Below are 17,729 nucleotides of genomic sequence, written 5' to 3'. Positions count from 1 at the left end.
GTATCACTAGCAGTCGAGATGACAGGTATCTTATCCGCATGGCTGTAACGGATCGTGCAGCCACGTCTCGATCCCTGAGTCAACAGATGTGGACGTTTGCAAGACAACAACCATCCGCACGAACAGTTGGACGACGTTTGCAGGAGCATGGACTATCAGCTCGGAGACCATGGCTGCGGTTACCCTTGACGCTACGTCACAGACAGGAGCGCCTGCGATGCTGTACTCGCCGGCCGGTGTGGCCGTGCGGTTAAAGGCGCTTCAGTGTGGAACTGCGTGACCGCTACGGTCGCAGGTTCGAATCCTGCCTCGGGCATGGATGTGTGTGATGTCCTTAGGTTAGTTAGGTTTAATTAGTTCTAAGTTCTAGGCGACTGATGACCTCAGAAGTTAAGTCGCATAGTGCTCAGAGCCCATTTGAACCATTTTTTTTTTTTTTTTTTTTTGGATGCTGTACTCAACGACGAACTTGGGTGCACGAATGGCAAAACATCATTTTTTCGGATGAATCCAGGTTCTGTTTACAACATCATGATGGTCGCATCCGTGTTTTGCGACATCGCGGTGAACACACATTGGAAGCGTGTATTCGTCATCACCCTACTGGCGTATCACCCGGCGTGATGGCATGGGGTGCCATTGGTTACACGTCTCGGTCACTTCTTGTTCGTATTGACGGCACTTTGAACAGTGGACGTTACATTTCAGATGTGTTACGACCCGTGGCTCTAGCCTTCATTCGATCCGTGCGAAACCCTACATTTCAGCAGGATAATGTACGACCGCTTGTTGCAGGTCCTGTACGGGCCTTTCTGGATACAGAAAATGTTCGACTGCTGCCCTGGCCAGCACATTCTCCAGATCTCTCACCAATTGAAAATGTCTGCTCAATGGCGGTTGAGCAACTGGCTCATCACAATACGCCAGTCACTACTCTTGATGAAGTGTGGTATCGTGTTGAAGCTGCATAGGCAGCTGTACACGCCATCCAAGCTCTGTTTGACTCAATGCCGAAGCGTATCAAGGCCGTTATTATGGCCAGAGGTGGTTGTTCTGGGTACTGTTTTCTCAGGATCTATGCACCCATATCACGTGAAAATGTAATCACACGTCAGTTCCAGTGTAATATATTTGTCCAATGAATACCCGTTTATCATCTGCATTTCTTCTTGGTGTAGCAATTTTAAGGGCCAGTAGTGTAGTATCGCGTTTGTAGTACAGTATATAACCAGATATCAATGACTTAGGTGATAGAGGGTGGAACTCAGTATAAAGGCAGTTGGCTTTGTGTGAAGGTACTGTGTGCGTTGTGCCTTTACTGCATATAGGAACCAGGTACGGTTAGCGACAGTATGGGTTGTGTACTTAAGCCACGATTGTGTGAATTTTGATTCCACTCGTGAACCTTTCTTCTCTACCCGTCGTTGCTCGTTCGATGTACAGATTGAACAGTAGCGGTGAAAGACTGCATTTCTGACTTAAACCCTTTTTAATCCGAGGACTTCGTTCTTGGTCTTCCATTCTCATTTTTCCCTGTCAGTTCTTGTACATGTTGTATATTAACTTTCACTGTAGGTTACAACCATTTTATTGAGAATGTCTGACTTCTTACACCATTTTACATTGTCGAATGCTTTTTCTTAGTCGACACATCACATTAACGTCTCTTGAGTTTTCTACGTTTGGCTCTATTATCAAGCGCAACGTCAAAACTAGTTTTCTGGCACCTTTCGTAAAGCCATACTGATCGTCATGTAACAGATCCTCGATTTTATTTGTTATTATTTAAGAATGTTTCTCTAAATTGATCATCATCACTACGTAATCCGCTAACATCATAGAATTTATTTTTTCTCTTTGAAGTTTAATCTCTTTTCCTAATTTCTCCTTTGTTCCTATTACTGCCATGCTGAATGTCAAAACTGAATTAGATGGGGGTAGGTTACAACTGTGCCTCACTCCATTGTCAACTACTGTTCCCTTTTCATGCCTTTCATCCTTACAAGGGCAGTCTGATTTCGGTATAAGTTGCAAATAACCTTTCCCTTCCTGTACTTTATCCCCATAACTTATCCCTGTAACGCAGGATCACAATCCATATTTTGCTATGAACTTCCTTTTCCTGACAGGTATCACATCCTGAAATGTATTTGTATACCCCTGACCTCCCCATTCTTATCAGGAATCACATTCTGAACTATGCCCCTTACTTTACATTCACCATGTATAATTGTTTATTTCAGTATTATTCGTATGTGCCCTATGGTTTGAGAGGATGACTCTGTGAATACTGCAAGACATACAGAATCTGTGGAGAAAGCAGCTCTCCTCTCGACTCAGATTACATAGTTTTCAACTGGTGTACCGATTGTGATGTGGTAAACGTCAATATACGCATGCAGTTCATCAAAGTTGCTGCTCCTATGCCCAGAAAGGTGCGACGACAGAAGCCTGCTTTTGAAATCTGTTAACTGGGTTGCCTATCTGCTGGCACGAAAAAATGCTGTCCAACTATACGAAGAGGATGATTTGTTTACATGTCCTGATGCGCCTGCCACCTAGTGATAAGCTGTACAACTACGCCGCAGCGTGTATTATGAATCGAAATTTGGGGTGATTCTCTGTCCACTGATACTTGTCATTTTACTGTATCACTTGTAGTTTCACACTAACTTCTGAAATCCTTGGAAGTACTTATGAATAACACTGTACTTGCTAGAGCAGTATGTGACTAGAGTTAATAAGCATGGCTCTTCTCCTGCCACTAGAGCCACCATCTTGGAAGCGTCAGCCGAAGGACACGCAAGTGGAGGCCGGCAGATCCGTGACGCTGCCCTGCTCTGCGGACGGTTCTCCTGTGCCGAGAATCCTCTGGAAGAAGGATTCCGGGTCCTCGCCACCCAACTTCCAGGATGTCAGCATGCTCATGTCCAACTACAAGTAAGGCCAACACACCTACTGGGATAATAGGGGTTGCTTTGCGTATTGCACAAGCGCTGTTTCTGGCATTGGGCAGGAAATGATAACAGGAAGGCAGGCTACAAATATCGCATGGGCTGTAGCCCATGACTTGCAAAAAAATGGTTCAAATGGCTCTGAGCACTATGGGACTCAACTGCTGTGGTCGTAAGTCCCCTAGAACTTAGAACTACTTAAACCTAACTAACCTAAGGACAGCACACAACACCCAGCCATCACGAGGCAGAGAAAATCCCTGACCCCGCCGGGAATCGAACCCGGGAACCCGGGCGTGGGAAGCGAGAACGCTACCGCACGACCACGAGATGCGGGCCCGTGACTTGCACTTTGCTACATGTCGAATTCATTTCAGCATAACAGAACGAGGGGTGATAGCATTCAATTAAAGTCCGAGAAAACCGATGCGCCATTTAGCCCTTCAGAGTAGTGTGTCAGTAACATCGGTAGCATGGTTGTATCTGTAGAACAAAGTAACACCAATGTACCGACTGTCCGGTACAAATAATGTTGCTCAATGTCACAACTGAAAACGTGTCTGGAGATTGTATCCTCACCTCACATGTGACATCATTTATAAATATCAACTTTCTATACATTTGTTTACTTATTCTTTCATATTATGGGAAATAAATGCGTCCTCAAAATCAGGGGAAAAGAAGGTAAACCACTTTGGCAGGCGACTATAGATACATTGTTGCAGCGTTCGAGCTGTGAGCAGTTTTGAGTCGGTGGCAGTCGTCGGTGGGCGTTCGTATACCATGGACATACGATGTAAAATATTCCTGATTAGTGCCAATTAGCGGTTTTTGAGCCTCATGTTGCCAAAAATGAGTACAATCTTAATGATACAGATAGAATGGAAAAAAATCCTTTTGTTTACTGTTCTTAAATATGAAGTTTCAGTGTTAAAAATTCGGATAATAATAGTGCCACATAGTAGACTGTAGAGTGTGATAGGTTTATGGCAATCTACCTTCGAAGACTACATAATAGAAGTTTTCACGTAAATTGTGATTCAAGTTTAGCAAACAGATGCTTTTAAAAAGTACATCCCTATTAAGCGATTCCGACGAAAAGAAAGAAATTTGAGTGGTGAAAGGCAACATAGGTTGATAACTATAACAGCTACTAAACACATTAAAAAAAAATATTTTGCATCGCCTCGGTTACCAGAGTTTCAGAACTTGTGCAGAAAATTTGAATAGAGATCAACATAAACATCATTTCCGCCCTTTTTATTGGTCATGAAAACCACACATTGCATGTTGTATCACCATACAGCGAGACCTCCATGGGTGTTGGTCGAGATTGATGTACACTTCTGTACCTCTAATACCTATTAGCACGTCCTAATTCATTGATGCATCCCTGTATTCATCGTGGCATACTATCCACAAGTTGATCAAGGCACTGTTGGTCCAGATTGTCCCACTCCTGAACGCCGATTAGGCGTGGATATCTCAGAGTGGTTGTGGGTCACGTCGTTCATAAGCAGCCCTGTTCAATCTATCCCAGGCATGTTCGATAGGATTTATGTCTGGAGAAAATGCTGGACACTCTAGTCAAGCGATGTCATTATCCTGAAGGAAATCATTCACAAGCTGGGCACGATGGGGGCGTGAATTGCCATCCATGAAGACGAATACCTATATGCTGCCGATATCGTTGCACTATCGGTCCGGTGATGGTATTCACGTATCTTACAGCCGTTACGTCGCCTTCCATGACCACCAGCGGCGTACGTCGGCTCCACATAATGCCATCCCAAAAACGGCAGGGAGCCTGCACCTTGCTGCACTCGCTGGACTGTGTGTCTCAGGCGTTCAGCCTGACTGGGTTGCCTCCAAACACGTCTGCGACGATTGTCTGGTTGAAGGCATGTGCGACACTCATCGGTGAAGAGAATGTGATGCCAATCCTGAGCAGTCCATTTGGCATGTTGTTGGGCCCATCTGTACCGCGCTAAATGGTGTCATGGTTGCAAAGATGGACCTTGCCATGGACGTTGGGAGTGAAGTTGCGCATCATACAGCCTATTGCACACAGTTTGAGGTGCAACACGACGTCCTGTGGCTGCACGAAAAGCATTATTCAACATGATGGCATTGCTGTCAGGGTCCCTCAGAGCCATAATCCGTAGGTAGGGCGGCCTGACTCTCTGTATCTCCTCCATGTCCAAACAACATCGCTTTGGTTCACTCTGAGACGCCTGGACACTTCCCCTGAGGAGAGATCTTCCTGGCACAATGTAACTATGCGGACGCGATCGAACCGCGGTGATGACTGTCTAGGCATGGTTGAACTACAGACAACACGAGCCCTGTACCTCCTTCCTGATTGAATGGCTGGAATTGATCGGCTGTCGGACCCCCGCCGTCTAATAGTGGCTGCTCATGCATGATTGTTTACATCTTTGGACAGGTTTAACTGTCAAAGGATCTGTGTCTGCGATGCAATATCCACAGTGAACGTCTTGTTGTGTTAGCAGAAGAACCAACACAGTGTTACTAGTGGAGGCCGAAATGCACGCGTTTTAGCTCACGCAGGCTGGCGTGAAGAGGGAAGAACTATACTGACGTGAGGTCTGGAACATGACAAGGAATGAGAATTCAGAAAGCGGACGCAATTAGTTTGATACTTAACTTTAATCCATTAATGATGAACGTCGCTCTTGACGGTACACGATTCACAATATTATCTGTTCAGAATTCATTCTAATTACGGAATACGGCGCCTTGCTAGGTCGTAGAAAACGACGTAGCTGAAGGCTATGCTAAACTGTCGTCTCTGCAAATGAGAGCGTATGTAGGCAGTGAACCATCGCTAGCAAAGTCGGCTGTACAACTGGGGCGAGTGCTAGGGAGTCTCTCTAGATTAGACCTGCCGTGTGGCGGCGCTCGGTCTGAAATCACTGATAGTGGCGACACACGGGTCAGACGTATACTAACGGACCGCGGCCGATGTAAAGGCTACCACCTAGCAAGTATGGTGTCTGGGGGTGGCACCACACGTCTATCTTTAGGAGTTCTAGGAACTGGGATGATGCAAAACTTTTTTTGATGTGTGCAGCAGTAAGTCGAAGTAATAAACAAAGGCAGTGGTAAACTTGGATGTTAGTCAAAGTATATCATGTGATGAGGAAAAATCACAAGATTGAATAGTGCAGAGACGTGCAAAACTTAAGAACGAAAGTAACTGTCGGATGATGTGTCACTGACAAGTAACATAACTCGATGGAACTTGGATCATATAAAAAAAAAAAACGCCACAGTACAGTACAGAAGTTAACTGAAAGAAGTACGCAATGTGACGAATAGAAATGACACTTGTATTCAAAGACAATATTTACACTGAAGTTACCGCTATTCATGGTGCTCACCTGGACACGCGGACGGCAAATTGTGCGCTGCAACTAATTGGTAAGGAGTTCTTGTGGTGGTGCATTTCACTCCTCTACACTGCGGTTGGAACTACCGGATGGTCATTCGTGCATCTGGACGTGCTGCAATATGTCTCTCCAACGTATCTCGCGCGTCCTCGATGGGATTTAAGACAGGGAATAGGCACTACAGTCCATTCACTAAATATCCTCTCGTTCCAAGAGGTCCTACACTTCTGCTATTCAATGCAGTCTCGTATTGCCATCCACAAAAATGAAATTAGAGCTGAATTCACCCCTGGAAAGACGCACTTGTGGAAATAGTAAAGTATCGCAATAAACGTTGACTGCTCAGTGTACTGTGTTCAAAGATTTGGATCTCAGCACCCCCATCCAACAGTATGCCTCTCCACACCATGACATCTGAACCACCACAACGATCATGATCGACAATGCTGGACATACCCTCATATGAAGAGACGATAGTTGATGGTTGGATCTTCAAGTTATCAAAAACACTTTGTCATAAATCCATAGACCCAATGGCGGTGTGTGGTCTTGTATTGTCATTCACACGATGGGTGTAGGTATTTTTGGTAGCTGGTGATTCTCTGCATAAAAGTTTCATTATATTGGTCACATACCTATAAGAAGTTATGATTTGTTGGAGAAGATGTTTCCCATAATTCATGTTGCACTAATGGAATACTGGATTCCTGAAAAAAAAAAAGCTATGCTTCATTAAGAAAAAGAAAATTTCGGGATCAGCGTCTCTGTAGCTCCATAATATACAGATTGCAATAGATAGCTGCAACACAATCGTCGAGCAGCAGTGTTTGAGCTGGTCAGTTGACGCACTATGCACAACCGTTACTTTGTAAGGTCTCAGTCTCAATTTGTGCACAGCTCTGTAGTAGATGCTGCTGTTTCAATAGTCTGAAGGGCTAAATGCTGCAACGCCTCTCTCGGGCTTCTCTCCAAGGCCCTTCCTAAGTCGTCTCTACTACATGACAGAGAGAGTGAAGAACCCAGAAGATATGGTCAAATAAATAAATGTCCTGTGACTAGGGCCTCCCGTCGGGTAGACCGTCGCCTGGCGCAAGTCTTTCGATTTGACGCCACTTCGACGACTTGCACGTCGATGGGGATGAAATGATAATGATTAGGACAACACAACACACAGTCCCTGAACGGAGAAAATCTCCAACCCAACCGGGAATCGAACCCGGGCCCTTAGGATTAGCATCCTGTCGCGCTGACCACTCGGCTACCGGGGGAAAACCATGGTCAAATGTCAATGTAACTTCACACACATTTGCACCATCAGTGGGAATGTAAAGGCATAGTTGCCATTCTCTGTGACTAGTGGAACGGCCACCAGAGTGCATTAGCGTTATTACCAAGACATATAAGCAGCGTGAACAGCGTCATATGTTGGGTGATCACTGTCAAAGACAGGGAGATGTCACGTATATGTATGAGAGCTTTATAAGCGACTGATAGAGCCCGAGAGGGGCCTCATCGGAGATTCCGATACAATGATTGGTCGAATAGTGCAATTCCCGGACTTTTGGGGCATTCAGATTTGACAGTGGCCTGCCGCTGGAGTGCATGGGAACATGAGGGCAGGCGTAATCGTCATCAAGGTGCCGGTCAACCACGTTTGACTACAACAAGGGAGGTTCGCCATATGATGCACCAAGCAGACTGTAGGCCCTTGGTTCTGCACTCACCACCCGAGAACAAGTAATAGACTCCTTATAACATTCCGTGTTATCCCACAGTGCTGGTCAGTCTACCAGCAGCACAAACGGCTTTGTTGGAGTGGCAGCACGTCTGGGAACCATGGACTGCTAATGTATGGTACCGCATGGGGCATTCAGACATAAAAGTCGCCCGACGCTGGAGTGAATGGGAACATGAGAGCAAGTATAATTGTCGCAAGGTGCTGGTCAACCACGTTTGACTACAACAAGGGAGGGTCGCCATATGATGCACCAAGCAGGCCATAGCCCCTTCGCATCTGCGCTCACCACCCGAGAGCAAGTAATGGACTCCTTATAACATTCTCTGTCATCCCACAGTGCTGGTCACTCTACCACCACCACACACTGCGTTGTTGGAGTGGCAGCATGTCTGAGAACCATGGACTGCTAATGTATGGTGTCGCATTGTTATCGGCAATGAATCAGAGTTCTGGACTTCTGCGGATGCCAATCGTCAGTGAGTATGGTGCCAACCCAGAGAGAGATCCCATTCCGTCAATATTTTCGAGAGGCACATTGATGTTACTCCTGGAGTCACGGTATGGGGAGCCATCGGTTATGACTTCCTGTCAAGGCTGGTAGTGATTCAGGGGAGTTTGATGGCACAACAGTTCATCACGGACATCCCACATCCTCATGTTTATCTCTCGTGAGATGGTATCGTGAAGCCTTTTTTTCAACAGGACAATCTTCGTCCACATATGGCACGTGTCTCTGTTTACTGTCTGCTTGATGTTGAGGTACTCCCCAGATCCTTCCCCGACACAACATGTGTGTTACCAGCTTGGATGTCAGTTCTGTCCCATTGCCGGTATCCTGGATATCAAAGACCATTTACTACAGTTGTGGTAGAGCTTGCCTCAGGAGAGGACGCAACTACTTTGATACAGAAGATTCCATTCCTTTATAATGTCGTTCCCAACCCAAATCAGTGCATGTATCCAAGAAGAGGGGTATATACTGCCAAGTTTCTTGCAAATTTGATTCGCTATTGTTATAGCTGAAATATTATTACACAATCTCTCAACCACTGAAGATTCATTTCGTTTCCACATATCCATCCGCATGCACCATTCTATTGTCAGGCAGTGGAGTTTGAATAACCTGATTCACCACCTGCCGAAGTACGAAGAATGAGTCGCAGCATATGTGACCACTGGAGCCTGCCTCGCCGGTACTGTTTACCAGCGTCATAAGTGAAACACAGTGTCATAAGTGACACACCCTATTCTTTCATTTTCCTTACTTACGTTATTGTGTTCCCACATGGCAAATGTGATTGTCATACTGAAGCACTTGGGTTAACGAAGACATGTGGTTGGTTCCGACGTACAGAGAGAGGGCATTGGTAGAACACTGTAGCAACTGAACCTAATTCATCATTTACAACTGATTTTAAATCTGCTACAAACGTGCGAGAGCTGTCCACTCGTCAACTGGTTTAGGACATTTCCATATTATGTATCGTTTTGTATTCATTATTTGGCCATTAGACGATATGGAAAAACTTTCATTCAGCTAAAAAATGAAATCGCGCTGCAATGTTACTCTTAAAAACAAAAGTACAGGAAACTAGCGTGAAATACTGAATGCGACGTGTGGGATTCTGACTGAAATCGTTAAGAAGAAAAAAATAAGGACCTACCCTCTGGACAGATCACATTTTCAAATTATCAAGAGAAATAACGATAAGAAGTTCTCGTTATAAACGCACAAATGAAATAGTTAAATGTAAGCTTCGTTGAATACAGGCTCTGAAATATAACTTAACACCACACGCTATCTGCGATTCTGCAAACTCCACAGTCAGCACGTGACGAAAGCCAGGAAGTGAATGCTTACAAAATTCTCTGTAGTCCGTTCTGAGTAGAACAGAAAGCCCAACACTCTGGAGGGACGACAGCTCGCTTATTGCCAATGTGATGACATTAATGTGCCTTGAAGCTTAGAATTAAGAGGAATGCAACTAAGACTGGCATAAAAGTAAGAACTTTACTGTTATCAGGTTGGTATTACCAAACTGGTATCTTGTCTGAACTGTCTTCAAATACTGATGGAGATAGCACACATAGTTCCTAGCAGGAAGGACAATTCACTGGAAGGGACGGACAGAAATATTGGGGAGATGGCATGAGTTTTCTCATACTGCAACGGAAACGAAAAGTCGGTGTACGTGTTGACATCCACGCTGAACTGTTACTTGTACTTGCTCACATGGGCAGTTTACAGCTTCGGTGCTCCTATGGTCACATATAAGGATGTGCCAGAAAACCACTACTTACCGATTCAGAAGCTGTGTTACCCCGCCTTGTCCTTGGCAGCCTCCCAAGTTTTCCACCCGTGTCTCGAAGAGAGTTTTATTGCCGCAGCTGAGCAGTAAATACGGATTGTACCGAAATTCGCTTCCTTACGTGAGACCCTGTGATAGGACCGTAGCTTTTTCCTGTATATATAAACGATCTGGCAGACAGGTTGGGAAGGAATCTGCGGTTGTTCGCTAATGATGCTGTGCAGTATAGGAAGTTGTCGAAGATAAGTGACTGTAGACTGATGACAAGATGAGACAGACAAAATTTCTAGCTGATGTGATAAATAGCAGCCCGCTATTAATGTAGAAAAATGTAATGAGTAGGAAAAACAAACCCGTAATGTTCGGATACAGCATTAGTAGTGTCTTTCTTGGCATAGTCAAGCCGTTTAAATATCTGGGCATAAAGTTGTGGAGCGATATGAAATGGAACGAACGTGTGAGGATTGTGGTAAGGGAGGTGAATGGTCGACTTCGGATTATTGAGAGAAATTTAGGAAATTTTGGTTCATCTGTAAAGGAAACCACATATAAGACGTTAGTACGCCTTGTTCTTGAATACTGCTTGAGTGTTTGGAATCCGCGCCAGGTCGGATGAATGGTTCAAATGCTTCAAATTGTTCAAATGGCTCTGAGCACTATGGGACTTAACAGCTGCGGAGGTCGGATGAAAGAGACACCGAAGCAGTTCAAAAGTGAGATGCTAGATTTGTTGTGGGTAGGTTCGATCAGCATGCAAGTGCGACTAATAGGCTTCGGGAGATCAATTGGCATCCCTGGAAGGAAGAAGACGTTCATTTCAAAGAACACTACTGAGGAAGTTCAGAGAATCGGTATTTGAAGCTGACTGCAGAAAGATCCTACTGCCGCTAACGTACATTTCGTGTAGGGACCACGAAGATAAGATACGAGAAATACAGATAGTAGTTTTTCCCTTGCTCTGTCTGCGAGTGGAACAGTAAAGGAAGAGACTAGCTGTGGTAAAGGGTACTCTCCGTCAGACACTGCAGGTGGCTTGCAGGGTGTACATATAGATGTAGATGAACATTTTACCATATCCCAACGTTCGTACTGCCTGCTTTTACTTAAGAAATAAATGTAACTGAAATTGCACATAATCATAAAGCGACATGTAACAATCATGTTACACAACCATAGGACTCCTTTGATGTGATCTAAAGATCCTGCTGAAATGCTGTATCAGAAGTCACATGACCACACAGAAACATCGAGTAAATTGTGTGCGCCTAAAGATTTTCAATTAAACATTAAGACTAATGAATAGAAAAGGAATTGAAGGCTATTGAAACAAATTATACTGGCACACTGGAAAGATTCACATTACCCATTTAGCTTCAATGGAAAATGTAGTATATTCACTAAAGCAAACTACAGTTCCCAGGAAAAACAATTCAAAACTAGTGTAATAACTTATAATCCTCTCTATTTTAAATTTGTTTTGCCGTTATTCGTGGGGATACAGGAATCAGCTACAACTGCTGCTAAACGAAGCTGTTCATTTTCAACAGCAGAACTTGTCGACACAGTATCATTCTATAATACTGATTGCAATAGCTTGGCAAACCGCTCGTGTGTGGAATGCCGTGCCAGCGGCCGATTGCAAGCGATATCGCATGTGACGCATCGCTGCCATCCATCGCTCTTTGTGGGTCCCTTTAAATAACTTCCCAGTTGCCCGCCCAATTGCGAGCGCTGACCTATTTCCACACCGTTCTTGCGAACGTACATCAGTCGGTGTTTTGCATTCGCACTGGATGGTCCTACTAAGTATTTGGGCAGCTATCAGCTGTGAGGGCAAAACCGTAAAATATCGTATCCATGTAGAATATTCATGAGACTGGAGGTGAGCGGAGAGTATAACTGTTGGTCGAATAATAGTGTCAAAAAATTTACTTGAAGTGCTATTGATGTGGCTGGAAACCAATAAAAATAATATTTTATGCTCTTTTCAAGGTATGCACTCTACAGAATTGCCGCTATTATCACGGAGTCGCGACATATCAGTATGAATTTGCTGTTGCCTTATCACCTCTGAATCACATTATTTTTTGTCGCTTATTCTGTAATGTACTGAGTTTGCCGAAGTAATTAAACACGATACATACAGTAATTTGTAGAATAATTCACAGTTCCAAATTTGTCACCGAAGGAGTCGTTTTGTCGTAAGATCACTCCCACATTCTAAATTTCTAGTCTACATCTTGTACTGCAAGCGACCTACCAGTCAGAAAGGATAGAAACTTTAAACAGTCTATGTACCTGATCTTCACCCTTCAAATACACCATCCAATTGATAAACTACGTAAAATACGTTACATTCACAGTTAACAATTGCACGGACAAGTCTGACAAAGAGAGCTTGATACACTCGATACCATTATCAATTGATAGTATTGATGGCATGTTGACAATTAATACACAATACCAACGCTGTTGGACATCACAATTCCAACAGCATGAAGCTGGAAACAAGAGAAGTCAAAGCGGCATACCTAGATATGCCAGAGATTAGCACTGCAAATGCGCTAAGTAGTTGGGAGTAACACCATCAACATTCTGTATGTAAGGAATGATTATGCAGCAAATTTCTCATTTACTACTTACAACTGAATACTGGTTATTTGTCGGAAGATGCTGTTGTGAATCACGTTAGAAGAAAAAACGTAAGCTACTACAATATTCCTAAATTCGACAGCAACAGGATTATGGTTTGTCATGACTGTCGTTTATCGTTTTACGACATTTTATTTTTATTTTTATTTGTTTAACTGATCTGTTAGGACCAGCAGGTCCTCTCTTACGTCGGATCAGCGTTTCACGCATATAGCATGTTTGTACATTATAGTTGCGTAGTAAACGACAATTTTAATATGACAAAATATAATGAAATTACTTGTGTATCTGATGTGGCATTGTGAGTAAATAATATGGACTACAAATTAATAAAGTTAGTAGTGACAGTACTTGTACTATTGCGGCTGCTGCTACTAAGAGTGATAACAGTAATAATAATGAAAATGAATATAAGGACAATAACAATAGTGTCAGATATAAAAAGAATTCATAGGTGTACAAGATAGACGTTTTCTGATGTAGTGAGTTCTGGGGGTCGGAAATGTAAGGAGACTGTAAGAGTTTGGAATACGGAGAAAACAGAAAGTTCTGGTTGGAAAGAAGGATATACAAAAGTAACGAGTGCGTACGGGGACGATAATTATCTTTATTGTTGTTTCAGTACATGTGTCATTAAGTATCTTCTGAAGTTGCAGATGTTATTCACTTCTCTAACATAATGCGGGAAGTTATTCCAGTGTCGGGTTCCGTCTACTGAGAAGGACTTCGAGAAAGTGACTTACGGATGGAATGGGACAGAAAAGATTTTCCTGTGATGAGAACGGGTGTTTCTTCCACGATGTTCAGATAAGAGTGTTAAGCTCAAGGAGAAATATGAGGGACAACGTTCGTTGATAAGACTGTAGAGAAGACAGAGGGTATGGAAATCTCTGTGCTTGCCTGCACGCAGCCAGAATATCTGTGCATATATATGATGGTGAAATATTATCAAAGAAATAAGGAACACAGGCGCTCATGACCAGTTCCAGGTGAAGCGAGTTTCCTAAGAGAGGCTCTGCTGGGTAACATCGCTATAATCAATAATTGGGCGTATAACTATTTGTTCAAGTTTCTTTTTCATGTCAAGAGGGAATAGCAAAAAAAAAAAAAAAAAAAAAAAAATGGCTCTGAGCACTATGGGACTTAACTTCTAAGGTCATCAGTCCCCTATAACTTAGAACTACTTAAACCTAACTAACCTAAGGATATCACACACATCCATGCCCCAGGCAGGATTCGTCCAGACTGTAGCGCCTAGAACCCGCTCGGCCACCCCGGCTGGCAGGAAATAGCATTTCATATCTTTTTAGGGCATAGGAAGATCCTAATGCATTCCTGCAAGTTGCAGTTACGTGCTCAGTCCTATTTAGATTTTCATCTCTTATTACTTCTGGACTGTTTGCTGATGGAGAGAAGTTGGGGGTTAAAGATGGCAGCGATTCCCGATATTTCGGGCTAATTTGCGTGTAACGACCAGCCAGTACCACTTGGAATTTGTACGGATCGAACTTGAACCCTACATCCTGCGCCCTTTTCGATTGTGCACATTGGGTGGTATTGAGATTCTCGACAACTGTCTTCCAGTTCATTGGTTTTGCTCTTAGATGACATGAAGGTCTTCAGCGCAGGTGTGGTATTTGCAGAAGGGCAGAACTGATGAGACATTTACGTAGAATGAAAAGAGTATAGGACCTAACACCGGTCCCTGGGGGAAGCCTGATACTATATTCTTCCACTGTGACTTTATGGTGCCGGACATGATGCAGTATGTGAGGTTGAGCGAAACCATTGCACTGCACTTGGCGAGATTTTTAGGCTGCTAAGTCTGGCAAGTAAAATGTCCTAGTCGACAGTGTTAAAGGTTTTGTTAAAGTCTAAGAAGCACATGATAGTTGCCTCTTGGGTATTCATGTGAAGCTTTACGTCATGTGCTACTTTTATAAAGGCAGGTGCTGTGTTGCGATCTTTACAGAAACCTGAATGGTATTCGTCTAGTAGGTTGATTTTAGTTATGTAGTTTGCTAACTTCTTGAGGATTATATATTCCAAGGCCTTGGGCAGTGCAGGAAGAATTAAAATAGGTCGGTAATTAGAGGGTGCTGTGCCAACATACTTCTTAGATTTGCTCGACTAGTCCCTTTTTGCAGGCCTCAGTGGGAATACTTGTGGTTAACGACTTGGAGGTATCTGTTATAGTCGACAGTAGTGAGTCAATATAAGCTTCATCATTTGGACCGTGATACCATCGCATCCAGCAGATGCTGATCTGACAGGGATAATGCCTGTTTTAGTCGAATTGCAAGTAATATGCTTCAGATAGAATTTTTCGTGGGTATAGTTCACACCGACGAAGTAATCAATGAGTCTCGCTTATGGTTCAGTTGTGGTTGTAGGTAATGTTAAGTACCAGGCCAGTCCTTCATCTCGGACTATGAGATCAGGTGCATCTTTCACTTTGAAAATATCATGACCATGCAGATTTTTCCATAGGACAACTCGTTTATTTCTGTTGTCAGTTAAAGTACGGCCATGAGTGAGTTTTACATTTATCACAGCTTGACTGATTCTGTTCCGCTTCTGCTCGTAAAGAATATAATTTTGAAGCTTTGGGCATAGTTTGCACGCCCATCTGCAGCGTCTTTGAGATTCATGAGCTGTTTTATTTCTTCAACGTGAAGCTATCGTTCTTACTTATATGGTCTTTAGAAGAGCGTATTTTTATATAGTTGAGTTAGTTTATTACTAAACCCATGTAGTTTTTTATGTCAGAGAAGCGAATAGAAGACGTTCCGAAAATTACTTCTTACACCTCAGTTACAAGTTCAAGTAAGTTAATTAGTTTGAAGTGTAGGTATGTAGTCAGTTGCGGCTTCTTTCTGAAACTTTTTAGAGCGTACGTCATGAAAATAGACATGGGTGGACATGCTAAGTGAAGATATTTGAGAGGCACGAATTAGTCTAGTAATTTGATTGGAAATATATCGATGAGAGTGTGACTACTGTTCATATGATGGTTAGAGGCTAGCTGAAGTAGCGACACGTTTGAAGAAGAATGCATCCGCTCAAATCTGACACTGGAAGGAGTATTTTATAGCAAATTTATGTTAGTGTCACTACCTAAAATTACGTGCTCATATGTCGATTCGAGACTTGAAAGATAAATTTATAATCAGGCGAAGTTTTCCACTTTATGATCTTTGCAGAGGAGACGTATCAGGTGTTTTTTGATCTCTATGAATATATATTCCACTTCTTTATGTTCATTATCTGCGGTTGCAGTATTTCAGTAATTCACAAGGCAGCAGAGCGGTAAATATCATTATAAATTAAATTAAAATCAGCACTTAAAATTACCCTTAAATTTGTTTGTGTCACCCAAAAATCGCGTCGATCAACAGAAATTTCCCAAAAAGGTGATGGCTGCATTTCTTTACAAAAATTTGCTCAGCATTCTGTCATCAGTAGGCCAAATGGCAAAATATCACCCATTCTGGTGACACTGGCGGTACTCAGTTATGAAAACCATTCCCGATACGGAACGATGGGGAGGGATTTGTGGAGAGCGGAGGAAGTATGTGATGACAACACATTCTATAGCTCGTTCGTTTCTAAAAGATTTTTTCCGCGGGCCGACTGCGCCCTACATCCCCCCATTCCCCTTTCGTCCAAAATATATTTACGCTCTTGTAATACTACAATAACGAAAGCCATCAATTCCACGCACGATTAAATCTAAAAAAGGCGGGCATTCATGCACTATCAAATGACTAAACATGCAGAATTAAAGGACAAATATGAAATGTCAATTTCACATTTTGTTGTGATGCAGTTTGTTTTATCTTAAAACAGTGTACAACAATCAGGTTTTCCAAATACCTCATCGACTTGGTACAGTTCTGTGTGGTGGCCTCCCTGTATTCGGGAGACGAGACAGTTTGAATACCTCCTCTGACAACTCCGAAAATGGTTTTGTGTGGTTTCACTTTTTTAATTGAGGCTAATATCAGGGTTGGTCCCTTATCTTAGGGCACGGTCATCTCCTTCCTAATACCTTTCTTTCCTGACAAATTCCAGTTCCCTCAGAGATGCAGCCGCACTGCTTTAATGAAAAGAGCTGCGTCGAAGTCGAGCCGAACACCTCTTAGGTGGCTCCCGACACCAAAATCCGTATGATAAATAAATACTAATCAAAATTTTCCTCATTTAGGGTCATGCATTCCTCTGCTGGGACATTCGTTGATGCAGGAAATGATCTTTCTTATGTTGCAAGAAGTGGCAGAGGCATACTTAAGAGAGAAAATTTGGGAAGGTGTAAAATTCAATAATTCTAGATCTTCTGCATTTTCGCCACCAACTATTCTATCTACTCTGTCGAACAGAGATCTCTTTATTCCAAAAGCCATGTCGGTAATAATCAAAGTGCCCCAAAAAAATTGCGCTCCTGCATTGATACTCACTTCCTCAGTTCAAACCCAAACTGAAAGAAGAGTGTAAAATGATCTTGGAGACTGGAGCATGATTTCTTCCTAACGGTTTGCCGAAGGACAGCACTCATAACTAATGACATCGAATCTCTGCTTGGCGAAATCTCCAAATTTCGAATAAAATGACGCAAATTTTCAGGATGTAAAAAACACGAGTCTTTTTAAGGTCTTCTTGACGC

At 43.0% G+C, this 17,729-nt stretch overlaps 1 protein-coding gene across 1 annotated transcript in view; it reads left to right on the top strand.

Moving 5' to 3' along the window:
* Window positions 1–17,729, top strand: part of LOC124776081 (Down syndrome cell adhesion molecule-like protein Dscam2) — a 197,595-nt gene that overhangs the window by 73,561 nt on the left and 106,305 nt on the right. Inside the window, exon 8 of the mRNA XM_047250924.1 lies at window positions 2,769–2,940. Within this exon, the coding sequence (XP_047106880.1) occupies window positions 2,769–2,940 (172 nt within the window). The remainder of the gene's footprint in view (window positions 1–2,768; window positions 2,941–17,729) is intronic.

The sequence above is a fragment of the Schistocerca piceifrons genome, chromosome 2, assembly GCF_021461385.2.
Source record: "Schistocerca piceifrons isolate TAMUIC-IGC-003096 chromosome 2, iqSchPice1.1, whole genome shotgun sequence".
Classification (NCBI taxonomy): domain Eukaryota; kingdom Metazoa; phylum Arthropoda; class Insecta; order Orthoptera; family Acrididae; genus Schistocerca; species Schistocerca piceifrons.
The sequence above is the reverse complement of the archived record's forward strand: the minus strand, read 5'-3'. Positions and strand labels throughout refer to the sequence as shown.